The 26,637-nt window shown below is 42.2% G+C and overlaps 1 protein-coding gene across 15 annotated transcripts in view; it reads left to right on the top strand.

The window, feature by feature from the left end:
* The window catches only part of DTNA (dystrobrevin alpha), a 137,783-nt gene that overhangs the window by 93,669 nt on the left and 17,477 nt on the right, over positions 1-26,637 (top strand). For 6 of the 15 annotated variants that reach the window (XM_046024777.1, XM_046024782.1, XM_046024779.1 and 3 more), the window contains 4 exons: positions 8,840-8,927; positions 11,382-11,479; positions 14,181-14,294; positions 18,472-18,568. In XM_046024777.1, coding sequence (XP_045880733.1) covers positions 8,840-8,927; positions 11,382-11,479; positions 14,181-14,294; positions 18,472-18,568 — 397 coding nt within the window. Of the gene's footprint in view, positions 1-8,839; positions 8,928-11,381; positions 11,480-14,180; positions 14,295-18,471; positions 18,569-20,513; positions 21,670-26,637 lie in introns of those variants that run through there. The other 9 variants (XM_046024786.1, XM_046024789.1, XM_046024794.1 and 6 more) reach the window with 3 other exon arrangements.

Raw genomic sequence — 26,637 nt, forward strand, 5'->3', positions numbered from 1 at the left:
CTCCAATGGGGGAGAAGGGTTATTAAAATGTAATATGGTGAGGGCTTTTTCTGCCTGTCCCTAAAGCTCATCAAGTACTGGCCTTGTTAGAGGTTTATAGGGACTAATTGGGGCAGGCAGACTAAAAAGATGGGAAAACAGCCCAGAACTTCTAACTGTACCCATAATTATATCCTTGATACTTGCCATATTCATAAGCTTCTGGCACATTGTTCTCAGCTCTGAAAAAAAAAAAACCCTGTATAAGGGAGAGAGGGAGTGCAGTTGAAGGCTCCTGTCCATTCTTTGATGTCATGATCAATTCCTGTCACTTAGTTATTAGACCCCTGATCGCATATAAATAGGTTAAAATTTGTTTTTCTTATGTTTTTCTCAAGTATAGGAAATTATATATTTGATGCCATTTCTAGGTTTCATATATGAAGTCTAAATTTTTATTGGCTTGCCTGCTTAAAACCCTTTAATAGATTCCCGCTGCATGTGGTTTAAAACCCAGACCCTTCACCAGGCTTACAAGCCTGTGCCCAATCCAACCCTTGCCTTGTCCTATCTCAGTCCCAATCTCATGGGTTTCTCCCACCTAATCCCAATACTTAGCAGCATCCGCTTCAGTCAGTCCTAAAAACAGTTCCTAAAACTGCCTCAGGACCATACTAGCTCTTCCCTGTGCCAAGAACATTCTTCCCACTTTACCCTTGCCCTGTCCAGCCACACATGTGTGCACTGGTTCTCTTGACATGTATGTAAAGGCTACTTCTCTGGCTTCCAAACTCAGATTAAAGGCATCTCCTCAAGGAGGCCTCCCATACTAATCTCTATCATGGCATAATGTTTATTTCATTCTTACTGTGACTGTAACCATTGGTTGGTCATCTGGTTGGTTGAATGGTTTACCAGCTGTCTTCTCTGTAGAACAGGGAGCTTCTCTAACATGTTCATTATCATATCTTTGGCACCTAACACAGTGCCTGCCACACAGCAGGTACACAAAAAATATCTGTTGACGTCATGGGATGTTGATGGTGCTATAGGTATAAAATTCCCTCTTACCTTAAACAAAATTGTTAGGACTTCTCAGAAAACCTTTTTTAATTGTAAAATGAATATTTCTGCTACTTAAAAAAAAATCACCTATTATAAGTTGGCCCTTAGGTTGAACATTTAGTGCAGGAGTATAAAGTAGGTGAAAAAGTAAAGTATTAAGCTTTACACAGAGAACAGTGGTAAACCTGCATAAAGACAAGCATCAGCAATTCACTGACATGGGGAAAGCGCTAATAGGGGGAGGGCAAAAAAAAAACAGAAAAAAAAAACACCTAAACTAAAAGTGATATTGGGGAAAAAAATTTTTTTTATTTGAATGTTCTCTGATCTCTTTCACTGTGTATTAGTTTGCTAGGGCCGCTATAACAAAATACCACAGACTGCATCTTAGACAACAGAAATTTATTTTCTCACCGTTCTGGAGGCTAGAAGTCCAAGACTAAGGTGCCAACAGTTGTGATATGTCCTGAGGTCTCTCTCCCATCAGCCCACAGATGGCCACCTTCTTGCCTTGTTCTCACATGGCCTTTTCTCTGTGCACAAACATCCCTAGTTCTCTTCTGCTTCTTATAAGGACACCAGTTACGTTGGCTTAGGGCCCCACCCTTACTCCCTCATTTTACTTTACTTACCTCTTCAAAAACCTTAACTCCAAATATAGTCACATTCTGAGGTACTAGGGCTTAGGGCTTCAACACATGAATTTTGGGGAAGACACAGTTCAATCCATGACCCACTGCAACACTAAATCCACCAAATTGGATTTATTTTATTTCTTTTTAATGTGTAGGCTAAAACTTGGCCCCTTTCAGTAAAGGCTGATTTGGAAAATGTAAATATATTGCAACCTGTTGAAAGAAAAAAAGTTATTACCTACACTCACTGGAAGTGTCTCTTATTTATGAGTTTTTGTTTCCTTGTTAACCCTATTCCTTTTGTTCTATAAAATGTTTATGAGTTCAATTCTAAAACAAGACTTCTGGGGAGCCCGGGTGGCTCAGTCAGTTAAGTGTCTGCCTTCGGCTGAGGTCCTGGGATTGAACCCCTTGTGTTCCTTGCTCATCAGGGAGTCGGCTTCTCCCTCTTCCTCTGCCCCTCCCCTCTACTCTCAAATAAACAAAATCTTTTTAAAAAATTTAAAACTAGACTTCTGAGAAAGCTATTCCTGTAGGATTCTAGAAATATGAATCTGAAGAGCGCCACGCCAGCTGTGCACATAACTGCATTGGCTGCGTTGAACCCACAGAGGTTTGCTCAGCATACTCAGATGAGAAATTGATTTTAAGATGAGTTCATTTCTCGGTGATAGATTCTAATACATTTTAAGTTTCTGTGGGAAACAAGAAAGACATTCCCAATCTGAGGAAGTTATTGATACAAATGAGCTAGTGTAGTACCAGACGCATGGGAATAACACAACATTCGTTCCTTGCCTGATTCTGAATAGGATGAAAGGCATACAATAAATAGATTTTAAAATCTCATATTGTAAACCTGTCTATTATAATATGGTAGAAAAACAAACGATAGCTCATGAATGTTCACCAATATGGTTAAATGGATAAACTTCAGAGTATGCTTTCTCTAAATGTGCTGAAATATGTGGGACCTATTCTCTTATATTGGTTGATACAATGATATATTGTGTGAAAAGGACATTTGGTGACAAATTAACGGCAGTATGCAGCTTTGGAGAAAGAAGAGAAGGCTGTCACTGATAGCTGACTCCTTCCTTTGCTTAGGATTTTGGAGATGTCAAGTTCCCCTAGAGTTTCTGTAAAACCCTTCACTGATTCAACGAACTGCACTTTCTTCTTCTTGGTAAACCCTAGAATACTAGCCAGTAACCAATCATATGTTCTTGAGCAAAAGTTAATTTGTAGATAAGGAGATGATGGTGCAAAAATGGTTACACCATTTGAGGTAAAGTAGGGGCTTTTGGGTGGCACAGTCAGTTAAGCAATGGACTCTTGATATCTCCTCAGGTCATGATCTCTGGGTGGTGAGATCGAGCCCTGCATGGGGCTTTGTGCTCAGAACGGTGTCTGCTTCAGATTCTTTTCCACTCTGCTCTTCCCCTTGCTCACTTGCTCTCTCTCATTCTCTCTCTCTAAAATAAATAAAAGTCTCGGGGTGGGGGGGGGGAGGAAAAGGTAAAAGTAAAAAGAATACTTTCACAGTCGCACCATGTGCTCTGGCACTGCTCACTGTATCCCCCGTATTATAGGTGAGAGAACTGAAGCACAGAGAGGTTAAGTGATTTGCCCAAAGTCACACAGTAGTACCTAAGAGGGCTAAGCTGTGAACTCAGAAATGATCCAGTCCCACCTCGCACACACCCTTAGATAACATTCCTACCTGTATTCATCCCTAAGAGTAAGCATTTCTTCTGAATGGGAGCTTACCTTTTCCAGATACCATCTGCTTTCCCAGTCTTTAAAACAACAACCATAAAATGTGAACCAAAGAGATTTTTCCATGGTTCAGGGTGGGGAAGATCTGATGTGGATAAATATGAAAGAGCATAAAGACATTTCTATGAACTTTAGCACCTAGAAAGAGCAGATGGGAAATCGCATGCAGCAATTGATTGTATCCTGATTTTCACTCTGCCAAATGTGAATATTCTGTGTGACTTTAGACAGCATGGCTGGTGTCACAGTGCTGTGTTTTATCTGTACCCTTCTGATTTTCTCGGTGCTGAGGATGCATGCAGAGCCAAGAAGGAGATAGAAGACGTGGTCCAAAGTCCATGACCCTAGGAGCCAAAGAGAGCTAACATGTATATATGTTCTTTTGTCCCCCTAACGCTTAGGCATGTCCTGCTGTGATCCAAGCTCTGTGCTAAACATTCAAGATCTAACAGTGAAATGATTGAACCATTCTTCTCTCAAAAAAGCTACAGTCTAGTGAAGGAGTAAGACAAGTGAAAAGGCTATTAAAGCAGGAAGGGTACCAGGTACAGGAAGGGCAGACAGTCCTGAGTGCCGTTGGCTATGTGAGGAGCAATAACCTGAATTTAGAGGTTGGAGGCAAGGGTGGGAAATGGCCGGTAAAGCCAAGAGCCTGATGAAGAAGAACTGGCCAAGTGGAAGCGAGTTGGAGGAGAGAGAGATTGCTCAGAGCCGAGAGAAAATGTGGAACTCCTCCTTGAGGAACTCAACTGGGGAAGGCTGCTAGAGTACTGGGGGCGGTGGGGGTGGGGGTGGGGGGGTGAGTAAAGGATGAAGCTAGATTATGCAGGACTTCCTGAGTCTTAGGGAGGAGTTTGAAAATGAGAACCCATTGAAGGATTCTATGCATGTTACAACCAAATTCATTTTTTTTTAAAGATTTTATTTATTTTTATTTATTTGACAGACAGAAATCACAAGTAGACAGAGAAGCAGACAGAGAGAGAGGAGGAAGCAGGCTCCCCGCCGAGCAGAGTGCCCGATGCAGGTGCTCAATCCCAGGACCCTGGGATCATGACCTGGGCTGAAGGCAGAGGCTTTAACCCACTGAACCACCCAGGCGCCCCCCAAATTCATTTTTAAAAGCTCATTGACTACAGGATGCGAAATGAATTGGAGGGAAGATAAGTCTAAAATGAGAGGAACCTGTTGAGAAGGCTGTGCGCTAATTCCAGATGACAGTGGCCTGGAGCACGTCAGTGACCCCTAGAATGGAAGCAAACGGAGGAATTTGTGAGTTTGAAGAAGGTAGAAGGCGTGGCCTTGGTGTTACAATCTAGTGAGCTGGTAAAGTCAGGGTCTTGATAAAGGAGTTTGAAGGCAAAAAGATGCCATTATCATGGTAAATTTTATTATTACTACCCAGGAAGATCGCCATTTCATGATTTCTTGTCTTTTCCTTTTAAAATATTCAAGAGCCAACAGTTGAAGCTCTGAGAATTAGTTCATTTCCTCCCCCAATATTCAATCCCATAAAATCGTGTCCTGGGCCCCAGATTCATTTTGCTCCTTTCCACCCTGACTCTCTTCTGCTCACTGACTGCTGAAGGCCTGAACCAGGCTTCACTGCCAGAGCATTTTGCTCCCAACCAACTGGAAAGGTAGGAAATAACCTCATAGAGTAATTCTCCACTTCGGAGCAACTAGGAATGCCTTCTCAGGCAGTACTCTTCCTCCTCCCTGTTTGCATTTTAATAGAAGAATGGTACAGGAGGCCCAATGACCTTAAAAATAAATCTCTGCTGATAAAATTCCTCTCACCCATTCAGACAAATGGAAAATATTATGAGGAAACATGAAAGTATTTCTGCTGTCCTTTGGACCGCATCATTCTTTGATCGTCCCACCTGGGTAGGCAGAACAGGCTTGCAGGGAAACCAAAGAAATGTGGACACACCCTAAGTTCCCAGAAATCTTTGCTAAATCACAGGGTAGTAAGCCCTGCCTCCATCGAGTCCACTTGAGTTGCCTGGCACGCCATTTTGAAATCACTAGCAACGCACGCTGGCCATGCATTTAAGGTAGAAACTGGAGAGCTTTCAGAATAACAGATTTCCCTGCTCTGAAATGCAGTCTACACAGCAGCCACTTTTTAATTCATCATGGTCTTGTAGCAAGATTATTGATTATGAAGTCTTGAAATGAATAGCCAGAGATGGAGAAAGTGTTAGAATTGGTATTTCTTTAATGATTTAGGGATTATTGGCCATTCATTTTCAACTATTTGTAATTGAAGTCTTGAAATAATGGAATTTATCAGAGGAATGCCTCATTCACCCTTGGATAATTTGAACATACTGAAATGGCACATGTGGACTCATAAATCGTGTGTGTGCACAAAGGGGTAATGTATCACTCCACCCCTCATTCACTCAGGGCTGGGGGAGGAAAGGCATGGAAGGATGAGTTATAGCTTGCGAGACAGGATCCCATAACTTCACATCTTGTGTCTCCAAGAGGCTTTTTTTTATATAACCTTTACATTATTTATACTTGCTGGTCATTCATGATAAAAGACACTTTTATCATGAGGGATTTTTTTAAATCACTTTTTTAATTATTTAATTATCAAAACACTCACAAATGTTTTTGACAAAGTCACTTTTTGGCAAATGGATCATTGCCCCGGGCTTAGAGCAATGGGTCTTGTTGTCTACACAACTGTGCTGAATTAGGCATATTATTTCTAATATGAGCCGGAAATGATAAACATATTAAAATCAAATTAAATTATTTCTTTGTGGAGTCGTTTTAGGCTTAAAGTGAAGAGAGTGTAACTTTTTTTATTCTTATTAAAGCTGTAACAAGAAATTCAGTTAGTATTTTTAACTACTGCGGAGGGCAGACATTGTGTTATAGAGACAAGCATTTGCTTTAAAGCATCAGTTCCCCAGAACTAACTCCTTTGCCATTACAGTTATTTTCTTACTCCAAGTCTTTTGTATGCTGATTGAAATCTCAGTCTATGGGGATTGGTGAGCCTGGAAACCTAGAATTTTCTGTGTTAAGGAGTGTTTACAAATATCACGTAAGCTATATGGCTATCAGTTAAATACTCATATTATTTCTCATCTGTGGTTTGCATTTGGGGTTTATTTCATGTGATCAACGTATCTTGGAATTTCCTTAGGAATGCAGATTCTCAGATTCTGCCCCCCACAACCTACCCTGTCACCCCTCAACTACATTTTTTATAAGATGAGAAACTACATTTTTTATAAGATCCCTAAGTGATAAGTACATCCACTAAAGTGTGAGAAGCCCTACTCTGCATGGTTGTTGGATGGGAAATGACATTTTGAAGGAGACCTGAATCATTAATGAATCTGAGGAGGTTACTTAAGAGGTAAAATAACAATGATTGACTTTTGAGCACTTAATGCATTCTAGGCATCATAGTAACCATGTGTTTTATATGCATTATCTCATGTGGGCAAAAGGGAAAATAAGACTTTTTCTGAGGATGGAGAAGTGACTTAGTAAATACAGATATTCATGAATGTTCTAGATAGTTATTGTAGCCCAGAGAAAAGAGCTAAATCTAGAGGGGAAGTACTCAGGATCAGAACAGGTATAACTAGCCTACGTGAAGAGTGTAGACTGGAGCAGAGATGATGGAGACAGGAAGGTTTTCAGAATGACCAAAAAAAAAAAAAAGAAAGAAATGTTACAGTAATGAATTCAGCCAGCCAGGGAAAGCTATTTGGAAGTGACAAAGTGACATAGCCAATATTCTGGAAACACATAATGATTTTCACTCATCTCACTTTAGAACAAAGATTAAAAACTATGTTGCATATTTACTTTCTATGCAAATACACATATAAACAATATAACCATATATTACTCTATATGGATTCAAGTCTTTGCAATGGATAATTCTTACTACCTTAATATTGGCATAGAAGTGTATTACTTTCAGTGTATAATCATGAGTATTGATTTTTTTTTCTTTAAGAAACAGGCTTAAGATTAATAGGTAGGAAATATAAATGGAGGACAATTTATTTAGGGATGAGAGAAATTAGGTTTTAATCTTGATTCTGACCCAATGCTTACCATAATAACTGATAAACCAAATTATAATCAACTAGTCTGTTAACAAGACTAATGTTACTGGTATGTTTCATAGAATTGTTTTAATGGCATGCAAAACTTAGTCTTGAATGAAGGGACTTCTGAAATTTGGGAGAGTTGATAATGCTTCTATTTGCTTTAGTTTCTTAGGGACTCAGATCATTCTTATTCTACTATGAACAATTTCTATAATTATACGAGACAATAAACAGTTCCCATTAATGTCATTAGAAGCCACTGCTATAATTCCATTTTCTAGAAGTAAATGTAAAATGGCAAGTTACCTGAGTACTGATATTATCAATAACTTTCTGTTGCCACGTGACAAATTATCCAATAACTTAGCAGCTTAAAAGACAAATGTTTATTATCCCACGGTGGGTCAGGAATCCAGCTAGGTGCCTGTGGCTCAAGGATTTTCATGAGGTTGCCATCAAACTGTTGGCTGGGGCTGTTATTTTATCTAAAGGCTCTACCTATTATAACCTATCATTTATAAGGTTATTATTGGCTAGCTTCAGTTCCTTGTCACATGGGAAGCAGCCAGCTTCCCACAGAGCAAGGAATCCAAAGGAGCTCGAGAGAGAGAAACCATACTCAAGATGGAAACCATGGTCCTTTTTATAGCCTAATCTTGGAATTACTTCTGCTCTATTCTATCCATTAAAAGCTAGCCAGTAAGCCCAGCCCATACCCAGGAAGAGGATTGTGAATACCAGGAGGTGGTGATCACTGCAGTTGGCCACAATTATTGTGTTGTTGTTGTTATTGTGGTTACGTAGGCTCCATGCTGGGCATAGAACCCAATGTGGGGCTCTAACTCACATCTCTGAGGTCAAGACCTGAACTGAGATCAAGAGTTGGATGTTTAAGAAACTGAGCAATTCAGGCACCCCACAACTGGGGGAGGGGTGATTGTCTTTCTTCCATATTTTCTGATAAATAAATTAAAAATGTTACAGGCAATAAAATTAAAGAGAAAATAATCTTTTATGAAACATGTTGATGAGTAAAGTCACTTTTCTTTGGAGTTTTCTTAGTAAGACATTGAATCGACTGAAGACAGGATTTATTAATGGAACTTCCTGGCCGTATAGTAGATCATGTCATGAATCCAAGTCTGAGATCATTAACCTAACAGGGTTTTGTAGAGCTTTCAAATTTTTGCACCGAAAAATTGAAATAGCAAACCCCCCTGGCGATGATAGGAACACATCAATCTTTCTCATTGCCTAACAGTCTTCTTCTTGCTCTGTTCTCAATAGTATGCTTGAGAGTTCAAACCGGCTTGATGAAGAGCACAGGCTGATCGCCAGGTACGCAGCAAGACTGGCGGCAGAGTCCACTTCCTCCGTAAGTAGTCTGAGAGAGAGGCTGTCATTCATGTTCACTGTTATCCTGATGGTCAGGGCTACCACAGCAGGGCTGAGGAGGTGTTACTGGATGGCCTGAGGACCTACACATGAGCCTTCCACAGCTTCCCTTTGTCCCTCTCCAGCTATGGTTCTGGAAGAGCAGAAATCGTAGCTTCCACTATGAGGTTATAGAACCATATTTCTGCACCAGCCCATCCCCTGATTTCTCTGGATCGTTTCTGATCACTTAACAGAAAGAGCAAAGTAATGACTCCAATTCACAACTGCCCCAGAGGAGTTTCTACTTTTATCAGTATGTAATAGATAAAAGAAACAAAAAATCACATAATGAAATCAGAGGGAAAACCTGGATCACAGGTCAAAGATGCCACATGCCAGACTTAGCTACCCACGAAGCCATTTACCTAGGACCTCAAATGTCTTCATTAGCAACATAGATCTTTTCTTTGTTTTAAAATAAATGCTAATTAAAAAATCATAGAAAAGCTTTATAAAAGCTAGACATTTTACCAAGCTTAACCTTTCTCACAGTCGTGTATTTGGACATTAAAAAGCAGGCTGAGGGGACACCTGGGTGGCTCAGTGGGTTAAAACCTCTGCCTTCGGCTCAGGTCGTGATCCCAGGGTCCTGGGATCGAGCCCCACATCAGGCTCTCTGCTCCACAGGGAGCCTGCTTCCTTCTCTCTCTCTGCCTGCCTCTCTGCCTAGTTGTGATTTCTCTCTGTCAAATAAATAAAATATTTAAAAAAAAAAAAAAAGCAGGCTGAGCTTTTCCTTGTCTTTGCAGGCTTAGTCAGTCAGGGCCAAGTTAAAAATCTTGGCATTCTGTGGTGGAAAGATGAATTGTGATCTTTTTAATTTGTTTAAAATCCAATTGAGGAATTTCTACTGTAAAGTAAGGAAAGCAAGGGGCAGGGAATTATATATAATCTGCCCCTGTTTTTATAAAACAATGACAAATTAAACCTTCATTAAATCCACACGCAAATACATACATATATTTAAATACAGTATGTAATTACATGTATATACATATATAAACAGACATACATACGTAAAAGTTGACTCTTATTTGGAAATCTGAAAGTCAGACCATCCTTGTAAAAAATCCTCTTATAATTGTAAGAAATGTTCATATTGTGTAAAAGAACTCATTTAATAAAACAGTAATTTGATTTTGCAACTAAAAGTACACATATAAATAATACATATGTAATACTATATAATCATATACCATACTTCTATGTATATCTGTATTTAGTCAGCAGTTAATTTGTATATATATATCTATATATATAATTTGTTAAGATTAATTTGTGTGTATGTGCATGGATATATATGTGTATATATATATGGAAAAATCAATGTCTGTGTATATGCCAGTTTTTAAAGTCAGCTGCATGACCAAGAATGATAGAATGGCATGAATGTGGGGGAAGGGTGTATAGATTCATCAATGTAAAATTACCTATATGAATAAAGAAATGCTAAAAGTGTGTTGACCAAAAGAAGAAGAAAAGAAAGTCCTAGTAACTAGGATTTTAAAACTATGTAATTTTTAATTGTACATTACAGTGACTGAACAGTAGTTCTAGAGAAGTGTCTCAATAGGGGAGTATTTTTTACACCCACCCATATTGAGAGAACCATCACAATAGGGACAGAATGGCAAGAGTGAAATAGATCCCAAAGACTTCAAGTCAGAAAGCTATAAAATAAGGGCTCCCAGGTGGTTCAGTCAGTTGGGCACCAGACTCTTGATCTGGGCTCTGGTAATGATCTCAGGGTCATGAGCCTGCAACAGGCTCCACACTCAGCAGGGAATCTGCTTGAGGATTCTCTCTTTCCCTCTCCCTCTGCCCCGCCCTGTATTCTCTCTCTCTTTCTCTCTCAAATACATAAATAAATCTTTAAGAAGCAGGGGCACTTGGGTGGCTCAGCTGGTTAAGCATCCGACTCTTGATTTCAGCTCAGGTCCTGATCTCAGGGTCACGAGAATCGAGCCCTGCATCAGGCTCTGCATTCTGTGCTCAGCACAGAGTCACCTGGAGATTCTCTCTCTCCCTCTCCCTCTGCCCCTCCCCACCCCTCTCTCTCTCACTCTCTCAAAAATAACAAATAAAACTCTTTTTTAAAAAAAGTAAAAGTAAAAAAATAATATAAAAAAAGAAAGCTACAAAACTATTTTTTCTGTGTTCTGTGTATTTGCTGTCCAAGGAATGCTGTTCTGCTTTTCATTGCAGAGGTGTCCTCCAGATCCATAGAGAAGCTGGTCCTTTAGGAGATGAATGGCAACTTCATGTATTTGCTTTTCTTGTTTTGATAGAGATAATTTTTTTCTTTCCTGTCTGCCTACCTCATGATCTCTGTCTCCTCGAGCACACACGGTTTCCTTTCCCATCGTTAAATAGTTCACCACGTGTTTTACAGCAGCCAGCCCAACAGCGGGGTGCTCCGGACATCTCCTTCACCATTGATGCAAACAAGCAGCAGAGGCAGCTGATCGCAGAGCTAGAAAACAAGAACAGGTAAGGCTGCTTAGACACGCTGGCTTTTTGGATCAAAGTGTGTGCTCACTGAAAGCTTGTAGTTGGGACACCTGGGTGGCTCAGTCCGTTAAGCATCTGCCTTTGGCTCAGGTCGGGATCCCAGGGTCCTGGGATCCAGTTCCTCATCAGGGAGCCTGCCTCTCTCTCTCCCGCTTCCCCTGTTTCTGCTCTCTCTGTCCAAGAAATAAATAAAATCTTTTTTAAAAAGTTCTATGGACAAAAATATAAAGGAAGTTACAAACTTGGTTGGCACATTTCTATGTTCTTAGAAGGAAAGAAAGACTAAACTGAAAACTCCCAAGCCCACAAATATCTTACCTTGGTTGCAGTGTTCACCTGCTCTCCCACCTCTCCAAGGCACCTTCTTTTCCCTTTCAATCCTCTATTTCCACTCAGCATGAGGAGAAATCAGGACCTCCTTTAAGGGGATACCCCAGGCAGGAATATCTGCCTCCATGTGGAATTCCAGAATCAGCAAGAAGCACAATAATGGCCCAGCTGTTGTGGGTTACCACTGTTCCTGCTCGTTTCCAGGATGTTTCTAGACACTGTACGCTCTGAATGCGTGTTGTAGGACCAGAGAGAGAACAAAGAAGGAAAGTGAGAACAGAAGGCAGAAAGAGAAGTGCACTGTGTCCCTTAGTGCTTTCATGGCCCATAGAGTTCCCCGCCCCATGTCTGAAGAGCAGCTAGTCAGTTCTGAACACATTTCACTAAACCAGCAGCCTCATGCCCTCCAAAGAACCCAGAACCATGTCCCAGAAACTTCTCTAGGTTCCACTCCTGCACTATGGGAATTCACCCTGGGGATCTCGTGGTCTCCAAGGTGACAACCCACTAATCAGATCTCTGAGCTTCAGGGGAGGGTAGAGTTCCTCACTTCACTTGATGACTACCCTGGTGGACATTTCATCGATGACCTTAGGAGGTAATGCTTCCTCCTAGCACATCTGGAGGAGCCAGCTGGGTTCGGTATTAGGAGTGACAGGACTCTTTCTATTATATTGCATTAAGTCACAGCCTGCATAGGCCAGACCAGTCAGAGCAAGTACCAAAGACAGGGAGTCAGATATATACAAGCTTTGGAACCCAGCAGCTTGAGTTCACATCACCTCTCCCACCTATCTTTTATTGAACGTGGATGAGTCAATCAACTGGCCTGTGCTTTGATTTCCTTATTCATGAAACAGATAATAGCAGCACCCATGTATAAAATAATTTGCATTTAAATAAAATAAGATGAAAGAAGAGAGCATCGTTCTTGGGTAGAAACTAAGTACTAATGCTCTTACATATCTTACCATAATTTTCCTTATCAGAGTAGCTTCTCTCTCTCTCTTCCTTCAGCTAAATGCTGAGTCGTGTTTCTCTCCTTGGAACCACCAAGGAGAACTAGTGAGAGTCGCAGAGTATCAGGATGTTAGCCCTGGAGGAGATCCTTGAAATCCCAGCTTACTGATTTTCAGGCTGAGCTCTGTTGGACCCAGAGGCTCTGCGGAGGTGCCTGAAGAGGGGGAGGGAAGGGCTTACAGCTCAGGACCCGCCCTCTCTTTCACCAGCTCCCTTTTAACCATTTGACATTCTGAATTCCCATAAAAAATTTCTCTTAAAGAAAGGTTTCCACCATGGAACACCAAGGAGGACAGAAGAAGGTGAGAAACCACTGAATTTCAATTCAGTCTTCTCACTGTACCCACGAGAGGTGTAGTGACTGCTAATTAGCTTCTTAACTCTGCTGTGTTTATGAAGCAGGCAGTTGTAAATCAGCCTTTCAGATGGAAAGCCATTGGCCTTGCTCATCAAGTTCACCTTTCATTCCTTGGTGCTGTCTCTTGTGCATTTTGCTGGATGGGAGACTAACTCCTCCCCCAAGAATAAGTGATTGTAACCTAGCGTAATGGCTTCTAACTCACTTAGGGATAATTTGCCTTGCATAGGTCACCCACCCTTTATGGCCAGCCTAATGTTCACCTCGGTGCAGGGCAGCCGGGGCTCCAACATCAATAATAGACGGACGTATCCCATCCCAGACAGAGGTCACGCCAATAGCACTCTTATGTCACACATTCAATTACAACGAATCCTTTTAAAAGCCCTTCCCTTCAAGGGCTACCCTCACTGAGATCCATTTGGAAGGCTGAAAATGTTAAGAAAAAGAAAAAGAATTTTGCCTAACCGGGGGCTTCTCAGATGAATCCGGTGAGAGGATCTCATTCTTGGTGAAAGAATGGGGTTATTTAGTTTTGTGAAATGAACACCATTTATCCTTATTTTCCCTCCAAGCACCTCTTACTTGGTAGCTGCAAGGACTTTGTGGCGTCAGACTGTGATCATCAATAATCGGAAGATACATTTTTTGCTCCGAAGCAGTGCACTTTTCAAAGCTGGACACATTACCACGGCATTACTTTACTTACTAGAGAGATTATTAGGTCCCGGCGAGAACACTCAGCTTCAAGGCTCCAGCAACGTGTGCAGAGTCTGAACGTGCGGGAGCTGAGCTCAGCCCTTCCTTCCCCATCAGTGCCCACCTCACCACAGCCCACAGCTCGGAAACACCAGTGCTCACAGAGGCTTACTTCTGCTCCAAAACGCGGGGTGACCCCACTGGGATGTTAGTATCCTGGATATCCTGGAAGTTGACTGACCCTAGTTTCTTACCTTCTTCCTCTCTCCCAAGAGAAATCTTACAGGAGATCCAGAGGCTGCGGCTAGAGCACGAACAAGCTTCTCAGCCCACTCCAGAGAAGGCACAGCAAAACCCCACTCTGCTGGCAGAACTCCGGCTCCTCAGGTAAGAGAGGGAGCCCGGGGCCTCTGGGGGAATGCAAGTGACTGGATCTTCAAAAATTCCAACGGCGTCTAACCAGAGAACAGTCCTTAGCCACCACAGCTGCTGACATAACATGCTTTTTCTTTTTTAATAGCATGTCCCTAATTGCTGGTATTTGGGGGGTTTCAAGGAGATGTGTTTATATTCTTTCCTTGGACACAAAGAAGGGGAATCAGCACTCTTTAGAAACAAAATCTCTCCATGGAAAACAGGTGAACTCAACTCTTCGTTATTTGCACTCTCAACAACAGTGTTATTTATGACACAAGTGACCAATAAAACAACACATAAACAGCTAAATAAACATCACAGGCTTTTACACAAAAATTCACCTATAACCCATGAAAAGGGGCCTGATTTTCTCTGATTCTTGGTCTGTAATAGCTTTACATGTTAAAAAACAGACTTCATAGCTTCTTGCTCTGCAAATGAATTAAACCACCTGGTGTTGTCTAGTCTGGCACCAGAAAACACTTGAGACTGAAAGGACCCTAGAAGGTCATCTGGTTCTGCCCCTGAATTTCAGTGCATTTCTCGGAGTCAGAAAGGTGCAGAGTAGTCGAAGACCACAGCGCCTCCCCCTGCGCATGTGCGAAAGGACAGGTGCTGAGGGCTTCCGGTCAGGCTGACTTAGTGCCATGCCTTGACTACGGCACGGGCTCAAACCTATCTGTGCAGCGAACAACACAAGGATAAATTCAAAGCCATTGCCTCGTTGAAATGTCATATTCCACGAGGCACTTTTAGTTAGCAAGTATGACATTCTTTCCATCTTCCAGTTTGGGAGCAGGGTATATTCCAGGTATATGGAACTCTGAGGCATGCTCTTGCTAGGAAGTACAGAGGCCTCTTCTCAGAAACCCTTGTCAGAATTAGGCTGCCGTTTACTTCTTCCATACAACTACATTAAGCAGGTTCTGTATGGCTACGTGTGGGTTTTACCATAGATGTTTCTAGGGGTTCCATCCCAGCCCTGCTCTTCAGACATGTTAGCATCCGGGCCCTGCAGGCTGCAGGCCCTGCCTGCTCTCAGCGAGACTCCATGCTCGCTCTCCCCAGGCCTGTGCACCTGGCTAGATGGCAGGTCCCCCCAAGATGTGAGTCATAGAAAGGAGATCTATGGAAGCTGCAAGCTGTGGGAGCTGCTTGCTGTGAAGAGATCATGTCATACTTCCAATACAAAATAATTTAATGGAAGAATCAGAAATTCTTCCTTTCCAGATGACAGAATCTCTGGTCCCACCTTTAGGGTGATGTATTAGAAATCCTTGCACATCCCACTACATCATCTCCCAGAAGGGATGAACAATGAAAGAAGGAAAAAGTGATATTTCATATCATCATTCTCAAAGGCAAATAAAAGTAAATGCTGCTCAAAAGAGTCTTTGTCTAATAGGATTATGTAGGCCCTCTGGGCTTGCAAGTTGCAAGTCTAACATACGCAGAAATATAACTGAATAAACCACCTCAGAAATAGAGTAATCATTCATCTACACGTCAAGTTACCTTGTTTCTGCCTGAAATGTTCTTTATACCTCTTCTGTTGGTTGTCCCATTCTCTGATGGAGGCATGGATGACTAGGAATTTTTCATAAATGTTTTCATCAGACCCTTCCTTCGCTTTGGTTCCATTTGGATGATGCATTCTGGGAAGGCATCTTGATGTGCCATTTTCCAAATGATATTTCTTCCCTCCTTGATGTTGCTGTCTTGGAATACACTGATAATTCCAAACACCCTCCTGGCCCTGCCTTGTGGGCCCTCCCATAGCCCCAGCTGAGCCCAAACCTATGCCAAGGAGTCTGGCTCTGTGAGAAACTTCAGTATTTGGGGGTGTTCACCGTCAACTGGTGGCCCATACCTGTGGCCAGAGGCCTAAGGCCTGAGACAACTAAATCCCAACGGATTTGCTTGCCTGTCATTCTACACATTTCTTCTACTTGGATATTTCTCTAGATACTTCTAAACCACTTATTCCATGCTAAGCACTTGCACAATTTAGGAGTTTCACAGATACCCTGAAATCCCTCTCTTAAAGAGCTCCTTTGAGTATTCTAACCTTTATTCTTTAGACATTTCAGACTCTAAAACAATGTCCTCTTGCACAGTTATGTTGGCCTTAGTTCACCCAGAGGGGTGGCCATATGAAGCTGCCATGGGAGCTGCTCTTTGATAGAGATCTCCTTTGTCCATTGCAGTTTGCCTGGGTCTCTTATTGAGAACCCAAGGGAGAAATTTCTTTCAGCAGGGGAACAGGTGAGGGGACAAAGAAGCAGAGCTCTGCTTTTCATGAACACATAGTTTATTTTTATCTTAAAGGCCCTATGACCTTTCTAAATAATCACATTTCCATTTTCACATTAGCTACACAAGAGCTGAGAGCCAGGTTTGCAACCCAGATCTGGTAACCAAGTGGGATTAAATGATGGGCATTTCTGTGGGCTAATCTGACACTTCCTATGCGCTAAGCTCTATAAACACTATCCCAGGTAATTGCTGTAACAAAGCCAGGAGATGGACACTATTATGATACTCTTTTTATAGATACGAAACTGAAGATTCACAGAAGCTAAATAATTTGCCCAAGAGCCCATACAGTGAGCAGCACAGGTGGATTCCGTCTCCTCTTCTTGGGTCTTAATTATCTCCTCCTGGGCTGTTAGGACTCAGTTGATTGCTGGCCTCTGGTCCCTCCACACTGTTATCAGATTTATCGTTCCTCATTTTATTATTCATTTAGTTCATTCAGCAAATATTTCCAAAATGCAGTATGCCCAGTATCTTGAAAAAGATACTGTCCTGGTCTCACAGAATATGTGGTCTGGTAGGAAAATGACAGAAATCCAGTAACTGCACAAGTAAGAAGATTATGATAAACTGAGATTAGTGCTACAAGGAGTCTTGTTTTTAAACAGAGACACTGTGATCATACCTGCCCTTCACTGCGATCAGAAAAGTCTACCTTGAAGCAGGATTGTTTCAGTCAAAGTATGAAAGATGGATACATAGGGAATGGGGATTAGGAGTGGCCGAGGGGATGGAACAGCTGAGGAAGGGTCATTGACCTATGTCAGCGTGACATTTTTATATTGTCAGGTTTTCATTTCAGAGTCTCTGCTCGAGCTCCACTAAATATTGTGCTTTTGCTCATTGAGACTGGGCATATCCATTCATACATTAACCTATGGTTAAAGCATCCACACATTTTTAAAATATAAGTTCCAATATCTCCAACCCAGACAGAAACCTTTGGGGCAAGGGGAAAAAACTGTGTGCATTATTCACTAATGATCATGAAATGATAGATTTGAAATTGACTTGAAAAGCTACATAGATGTCAGAAACATAAACCATTAATATTCTTCCCCATACTGCTTCATTTCTTTTCTCTTTCAAAGGTATTTTTGGTACTCTCAGTGTCAATATAAATGATAGAGTAGAGATTGTCCTTTGCGGTTCCATTCTTGCTGACAGCTTAATAGAAGTTCTGCAAAACAAACAAAATTAAACAAACATGAACCTTATAGGTTATTTGCAGTTAGAACAATTGTGTAGGAACTCCTTTATTCTGACTTTGTTTTGTATAAAGTCAAACCCAAAGCAGAAAACTTAAATTGACTATAAAAACTCTGTGCTATGAATATTTCACCTCTGAAAGACATGACATTGCATACAAAGGATGGAAGAAATGAAAAATTAACTTTTAAAATCCAATTTCCAAATACTAAAGTATTGGTATTTCCTTTGAGATTTACAAAAGGGTCCCTGCATTTGGAGGATCTATGGGATTGACCCTTTTCAGTGACAATTTGGTTTTTGTTTGTCATCTCAGGGAGAGACAATGGCAGGGCACAGGGCCCAGAACATAGTAAGCATTCAGAAAAGATTTCATCAAATGGTTGATTTGCAATAACCGTATTGGGTACAATATCACATAGGATTCTAATTCTATTTTAGTATGACTTCTAACAAACAAATGTACACCTCATGTTCATTTGACAACATTTTCCTGCTTGGAAACCATGTCCGAGTTCCAGAGATGCCCTTTTCCTGGTCGTCCACTATTGCCACAAGACTAAGAAATGTGATCAGCTCAGTGGGTTGAATGCTGTTCTGATGACAACTGCTTCTTTCTTAGACAGCGCAAGGATGAGCTGGAACAGAGAATGTCTGCTCTCCAGGAGAGCCGGAGAGAGCTAATGGTCCAGTTAGAAGGTCTCATGAAGCTACTAAAGGTAAGAAGTTCAAATACTTCCTAGACCTCTGACTATGGCATTTGTAAAAATCTTTCATACATAATGTGCAATTATTTTTCCAATGATTATGTGATTAACCCCAAAACATGGCTTCAGCCCCAGATATTAAGACCTTTTCTTAGATGCATCAAATGATAGCAGTCAATGACAAGTCTCATTCTTATCCATTTCCTGGAACCAGACCACTGAGGACCTTCAAAGGACAACTTCTTGGCTTATTTCCAGTTCCTATGTACTTAAAAATAATAAAGCTGGATTTATTTAGGAATATTTTACATTTAACAGCTTCAATAATTCTGAATAAAGTGAACAGAATCTAATGTCTAACTCAGAAAATGAAGATACAGCCATGAAATTTTGGGGGTGACTATAGTTTTATTAAGACCAGTAACTGTTAATTTCAGTGAAACATTTTACCTCATCTGTGTGGCTTTAGCAGCAAGTCACATAACTTCTGTGAGTCTCAAATGCAAACTATAAATAGGTATTTGCTCTCTGCGGGGAGGGGGTTTAATGAGATGGCCTAGGGAGGTCCTCTGCCGAGTACTATAATGTTATTCTCCCTGGGAAGTAGCATTCTTCCTTTCATATCTCTATTCCCTTTTTCGGTATATACTAAATCACATTCCAAGTCACAGAGAGAGCAATCATGGCCCCTTGGCCACAGTCAGCTCAGTAGAGGAGTAAGAGCTATATGGTCGGCCTGCCTGATGTAGGCAAGCAGGAACCTCTGTGGATTGGAAAGGGGACTTGCCAAAGGCAGGAATGGAAACTTCTGATGGAGTGAGGAAGGCCAGGTCCCTGGGGCAGCTCACCTGTGAGACAGACGTCCCTACTTTAGGTCCCTGGTTCTCCCGCATCCCTGACACACCAGAATTTATTGTTTCTCCCTTCCTCTTTTTCTTTCTTTCCTTTTCTTTTTTCTCTTTTCTTTCTCTCTTCCTCCTTCCTTTCTTTCTTTCTTTTATTTATTTGACAAATACTTGCTGAAACCTGTGTCCTGGCCCAGGTGTAAGTGTGACGCTTCTTTCTTTTGTTTTCTCTGCTCTTTTTTTATTTTTTTTTAAGATTGTATTTATTTATTTGACAGACAGAGATCACAAGTAGGCAGAGAGGCAGGCAGAGAGAGAGAGAGGGAAGCAGACTCCCCACTGAGCAGAGAGCCCGAAGCGGGGCTCAATCCCAGGACCCTCCCTGAGATCATGACCTGAGCCGAAGGCAGAGGCTCAACCCACTGAGCCACCCAGGCGCCCCTTTTTTAATTTTTTAATTTTTTTTTTAATTCTTTATTCAACTTTTCCTGCCATCAGTGTTGGGAATGCTTTATCGTCTCTAAACAAAATCTCCTTTTCAGTGTATTAGACCCATAAAGCATAGAACTCACTTTTTGTTGTACTGTACATATGAAGATAGGACTAGATAACTAATAACCTCTTACTGTTCTGCCCTATTATCTCACTGGATGATCCAGAACAGTTCTTTCTGCTTTCCTTTTCAAATATATCAAATGAAGAGGGTCGATCTCATCTTTCCCTTCACTGAATGACAGGAAACCTTGAAAACATGCCCCCCCCCAGACTTATATTCCCATAGCTTCTGTCAGCATAGTGATGGGATAGGAGTCCACTTACCGCCAGCCATCTTGGCATCCATCTAGCACACCCGAGCACAATCTATCAGATCAGGATGTACAAACACCCGGAGAGAGGGATAGACTGTGTTGAAAGATGTATGGACACAGGGAGGAAAGAGATGGTCTGTCTCAAATACCTGAAGAGACGTGGAACTAAAAGTCACCAAGGTAGGAGAGGTGGCCATCAAAGCCATGTTGATGTTTCCCCCCCTTTGCGTTCCCTCACACTGTGTACATGCTCTTGCTGGAACCCTGGGTAATCTAACTGTTATTGATTCAATCTTTCTGTAGGAAGAAGAACTGAAGCAGGGAGTAAGTTATGTTCCCTACTGCAGGTCTTAACTAACTGTGGAGGGGCCTGCCATCCTGCTGTTTTTCTCATTGCTTTTGCCTCTAATGTATGTTCATGCTTCAGTTTGGAAAGAGAAAAAAAAAATCATACTAATTTGCTTCCTTTTCAATGTAGTGCTTGAATGGACACATACAAAATTTAGCATTTTTTATAAATATTACTACTGTCAGCATCAAAACAAGAGCTATTATATCTTTTAGAAGAGGGGAAAAAATTATAATTTGTTGGAACCTTTCTAGATCTCCAGCAGTCTACATTTCAAACCAATCTCATGCTTTTCTGGGTTGTTGATCAGACCCTTCTCTTAGTAGAGAGATGCCTACCACCGCCACTAAAGTTACACTAGAAAAAGCCCACAGATTCAAGCTATGCTCTACATCCTCTCATGCTGTCAACCAATTAGTTTAGTATCCATTTTAATGGAAAGGCATGGGACCTCTTTGTATAAAAAAGTCAGCCAATTGCATCTCTTTTCATTGCATAAGTATTAAGCTCTGTCCTCCCTGTCACCAAAATGTGTTCAATGTAAGAGAAACACTGTCCATTGTTTAGTTCTTGCAAGCAGAATCCCTACCATTGGTTCATAATAATCTCAAAAGAATAGGTAACTTTCAGGCTTTCTCTTATCACCAAGAACCTTTCTGCTCTGGGAGTTCACAAGGCCCTTACCTATGTCTTCTCCGGAAGCAGGAGCACCGTGACTCTCATAACCGTAGTCTAAACTGGAACCCTCTGTCTGACCCTGTGGTCAGGTCCAGGGCCAGCAGAGGGAGTAGCATACTCAAAAAATAACAATAACAAACTAGAAGCAAAATAACAGCAGCTTTAATGTCAAGTGCATGTACTCTTGCTAGTGTTAGCAGGAAGTTTCATGTTATTTCCTGGGATCGATTAGAACCACAGCCTGTCCGATTTCAGCGTACCTTTTATTCTTCTGTATTCTCTTTCCTATTATTCATTGTGTGTGTTTGTGTGTAACAAAGAATGTTTGCAAAATGCTGGACACATTTTTACCCTTCATTCCCACGGTCTGTAAAAAAGGAAAGTGTAAAACTAATCTGTAATGTCAGACAATAAAGACAATGTATGACACTATTTTGTATTTTGTGAAAAAAATTTACTCGACTAGAGTCAAATCTGACAGAGAGAGAGTCGCCCTGGGTGAAGGACGGGCACGTATAGCCTGTGTCATTGCCCGTAAAGCCACACGCGGGGTATTGCTATTATACTTCCAACACACTTAGATCATGCTAGACAAGAACGCCTTGCTGTGCCGCTTCTCTTTGCAACAGCCTCTTTTCTTTCCTGTCTCTGACTTAGCATGTGCACAGAAAAAGGAAAAAAAAAAGGCTCAGCTATAACCTTCTTCTGCCAAGTGGAGAGAGAGGGCAGTCATCCTCTAGACAGTCAGCCTCCTTTGAGCAAGGTCCCTCCTGGACCCCCTTTCCTATCTCTTCCCAGGCTACCTGTTCTGGAAAGGCTCAGTGGACCAGTGGGTTCACGAACATATGGCTGCCCAGAGCCAAAGCTTGGCTGAGGCTGAGCACGTAGAGCAGTGTCCTGCCTCCTTGCCTTCCCGCTCCTCCCACGGAGCCCTCCCTAGCTCCGCAGTCTGGGAGAGGCAGCCCTCAGCTGGGTCCTGCTGCAGAGGTTCTCGTGGGCACCGTCCAGATGGCAGCAGTGCGCTGTCTGGGCACGGAGACCCGTTTACTCGTCTTTCCTCATTTGATTTGCTTGTACGCTCAAGCCTCTTCTCGAAAAGGACCCGAGATAGTTTGCAACAAAAGTCATCAACAATGACTTCATAAAATAAATTCAGAAAAATCAGAAACGAAAAAAAAGATAACGCCAATATGCTCATCTTGAGCAGCAAGCGTGTGCCTCGGAGCTTTTTGCCCAGGAGACGAGAAAAAAAAAAAAGAAAAGAAAAGAAAAACATAATTGGTGGTTTTATCAGAACCGAAATGCCAGTTCTCAGGGGACCAAAATTTCGCTTGGCATGAAATATAAAAAGGAAGTCTTCCCTCAGAGCTTTAGAGGAGGAGCACTAAGTAATGAGCTAAGTAATGCAGCAGCAGATGTCAAGTGGCTGATTATGACACTGACCTTCAGCTGAAATTAAAGACAGAACCCTGTCCTACCCCGATCTGGAGCAGGCGGTTCTACAAGGAAATGAACTTATGCCATCCAAATGTATAGACTTCCTTTGGTATAACATGATCTAAGGAGAGAATTTAGAGGTTTTAGTCTGGCGTGTGCTTCTAAATTCTGGTTTTTTATTTATGAGCCTTACCCCCTTGGGGACATTCTCTTTGTAAAATCAGATTTCAGACACTGCGCACAACAAATTGTGCTTGATTTAATAACCTCTACTTGCTTTATCATAAGTCTGTGTGGTTCAATGTATTTTATTATACTGGTATATATAATTCCTACTTATACTGTTTCTTGTTAGAGGTAATGCATGAATTTATTCCCCTCGAGGAGAGAACATGAATTTAAAAAAAAATAGTGCCTGTAATATAACATGATGATTATGGTATCATAAGCAATAAATTTTTTTTTTACAAAACTTGCATCAAAACTATCCTACCCTCTTTCTTCTTTGTGTATCTTTAAGATTTATTGAAGGAACCATAAAAAGAACACTCATAAAAAGTTCAGTAATGAAGGCAGCTGGGGTGTAATGGCAGTGACAATATGTTTCAGTTTCTGGTAGGCTTCCAGTGCCAAATATCACATCCCAACCTAAAACCAGATATCCTGACTTTGAGTTCAGAATGTAAGGTCTCAATAAAAATTTCTGTAGAGAGATCACTGGTGTTAGACCTGATCGGAGGGCTCCCCACTCTTCTATCACACCTGGAAGATCTTGAGTAAGTCAACTAACTTCCCAGGAATCCATTAAAAACGCACTCATAATAACACAGCTCAGAGGGTTGTTGCGTAGATTTTCAAAGATAATGGATGTGAACGCACTTTGTAAAATACGATATGCATGTCAGATACTAGTATAAAATTGCAGATAGATGGAGACACATGTGTCCAACAGTATGCAAACTTTTCTAACTGGACCCCTATTTTACACACATGCACATACACAAGCACCTTCCCTCCTCCTCCCTGCCGTTAACTCAGTGTCCCGGTCAGAGCAGGAAAGTGAAACATTTCAAATCCTATCTCCTGCCCCCATTCTCTTCTCTCTTTACAACTGGAGGCCCTATGAACTCAGGAAATCCTGGTCGCTCAGGCTCCCACTTCTCTGAAACACATTGTGGAACATGAACAGGCCAGAAATGAGGAGTTTTACCTTCCTTGCCTTGCCTTGCCCATCCTCTCTGGTGGGTATCCTGTGGCTAGGGGTGACGCGGTCACAGGCGGAATAGGGGAGTTGGGGGAGGGAGGAGAATTCATCTCATAAATAATCAACTGCGATATTAGGACTAACATCTAGTCTTCAAAACATATCCTCTCAGACTCTCTCACTCTCTCTCACTACCTTTTTTTTTTTTTTAAGATTTTATTTATTTATTTGACAGACAGAGATCACAAGAAGGCAGAGAAGCTGGCAGAGAGAGAGGAGGAAGCAGGATCCGTGCTGAGCAGAGAGCCCGATGCGGGGCTTGATCCCAGGACCCTGGGATCATGACCTGAGCCAAAGGCAGAGGCTTTAACCCACTGAGCCACCCAGGCGCCCCTCACTACCTTTTTAATTAATTATTTATTTCTTTTTAAAGATTTTATTTATTCGTTTGACAGAGATCACAAGCAGGCAAAGAGGCAGGCAGAGAGAGAGGAAGGGAAGCAGGCTCCGTGCTGAGCAGAGAGCCTGATATGGGGCTCGATCCCAGGACCTTGGGATCATGACCTGAGCCGAAGGCAGAGGCTTCAACCCACTGAGCCACCCAGGTACCCCTCACTACCTTTTTTAAAATCAGGGGTTAGTCCATTAATTCTAGGAAAGTAAAAATTATTTCTCTACTTAAAAACCTGAGGAGATGACCTAGTTCAGATTAAATCTAGCCCCTTTTATGACATCAGAGACCCCCAAACCTGGCACCACCCCTCACCAGCCTCAGTGTCCTCGTTCCCCATGATGAACCGGTGCATCTACCATCCTGGCTCCCTCACGCTTCCCTTCCCTTGCTCATGACACGCTAAGGCCTGGAATGTTCTTCTCTCCTTGCAACACATCCTCTCTTCTGCCCCGAAATCTCCACTATTAAGATGCAAGGCAAGCGATGCCTCCTGCCTGACCTGTCAGAATTAGTCACCTCATCTGTGTCCCCACAGCACTGTGGACACAGCAATCTCTTTAAGGATAGTCAGTGAATGCGTACTGTATGAAAGGATGACAAGAGGGTCAAACATAGCCAAACACTGCTCTGCTGTACCTTCTCAAGCTGCTAATGAAAACCAGGCGGACTGGGCTGTGTTCCCAGCCAAACCTGAAAGGCAGACTTTTCAGCCACGGGGAGGGTGTCCACCCCTGTCTCGCGGTCATCTGCTCAGCCGCATCTCCAGGAACAGCTGTTTCAGCGATTACACATTTGGTCCTTTTCCTGAAGCCTCCCTCCTTTCTGGTGCTGAGAGGAAACCAAAATACTTCCTGGAAAAGAATCAGAAAAATGTATGGATTTTGTCAGCCTTCTTAAAAATTGATACACCAGCAAGTTGAGAGGATTCAGAGGATGGAGGGAAGAAATGAATTTTTCATTTATTCGCTAGGAAGCGAGCTATTCTAAATTTGCCAAGTATGATGTATGTTTTCCTTCTTCCATAAATCAACTGTTCTCTCAGGAATTTTAGATCTCTATTGATCTGCATGGACCATTGTCCCTTAAGTCTTCTCTCCATTAATCATCAAGTAATTTCCAGGAAAGGATGTTCAGAGATTACGCACACTATCTCTTCTGAGTTGTTAGCAGACAACCAGACTTCACGACCAGGCCAGAGGCCACCATCTATAGGGTTCACCACCTGAAAATGAAACCCAGTGTTATCTCCACTGATCTACCCCAATGCCAAGAGGCAGTTGCCCTTTCCTAGTGACCCTAAAGAGAAAGCTGGAAGAAAGGCCAGAGATGGCATTCCCAGCAGCAGGCCCCAGGAAATACATCAAACTGGACAGTGTCCAGACAAAGAGACATGATCCCCAGGGAGCCAGGGCCCTCCCCTCCCCAGAGTCTGGACACGCGGTGGGTGTTGGGCGTTGCAGGGAAGATGCCAGTGAATCGGGTCTCCAGCACAGAATCTCCACTTAGTCTTCACACAATCAGACTGCTTGAAATTGCACCAATTAGAGATTCATTAGGAGATGGTGGCTCTCCGTCGCTCACACAGTGGTGTAATTTAGATTCAGTCTATTGTTTCTCCCTTACCACATAACTACAGTCAATTATTTGTCTCTTAACACAGAACCACTAATAGGGGCTTTGAAGGAAGGAAGCAGACAGGAAGAAGTGGGGAAAGCTGGTTTTGGAGACCAGGCAGTACGAAGCAGGGAGCACTGGGAGTGGAAATGCCTCAAACACTGCAGGAAAGCTCAGGGCATGAGCAGAAGGGGAAGGAAGAGGCTTACAGACAGGAAGGTTCCAAGGACAGGGTTAGTGCCCAAGGCGGGGCGGGGAAGGGAGAGGGGCAGCCCCGCGGGCTCCCTGTACTGGAGAGCCCAACAACGTGTGCAAGCAGCACCAGGATAGCCATTAAAATACTGAAATGCACACCCACAGTCCCACATCTGAAGTCACTGGCTCCAGACGGGTCCCAGGAGTCAGAACCTCTGGGGCTTTAGAAAGGTCGTGCAGTGCAGGGAGCATATATACACAGTTTCAAATCCTTATGAAACAAAGTACGTTGCTTTTTGGATTTCAGATTTGCAGATAAGAGATTTGCACCTGCATTTCTGTAGTGATTGATAAACAGCCCGCAGGCTCTTCCACCCCTGGGGCACTCACACTCTCCCTGCAACCCGGCAACTGAAAGGTATCCTCCAGCCCAGCCAGAAGCCCTAGGCTGCTACTCCAATATCACGGATGGGGCCAGGCCCTGCACCTTCTCAGC

Source organism: Meles meles, chromosome 12 (genome assembly GCF_922984935.1).
Source record: "Meles meles chromosome 12, mMelMel3.1 paternal haplotype, whole genome shotgun sequence".
Lineage (NCBI taxonomy): Eukaryota > Metazoa > Chordata > Mammalia > Carnivora > Mustelidae > Meles > Meles meles.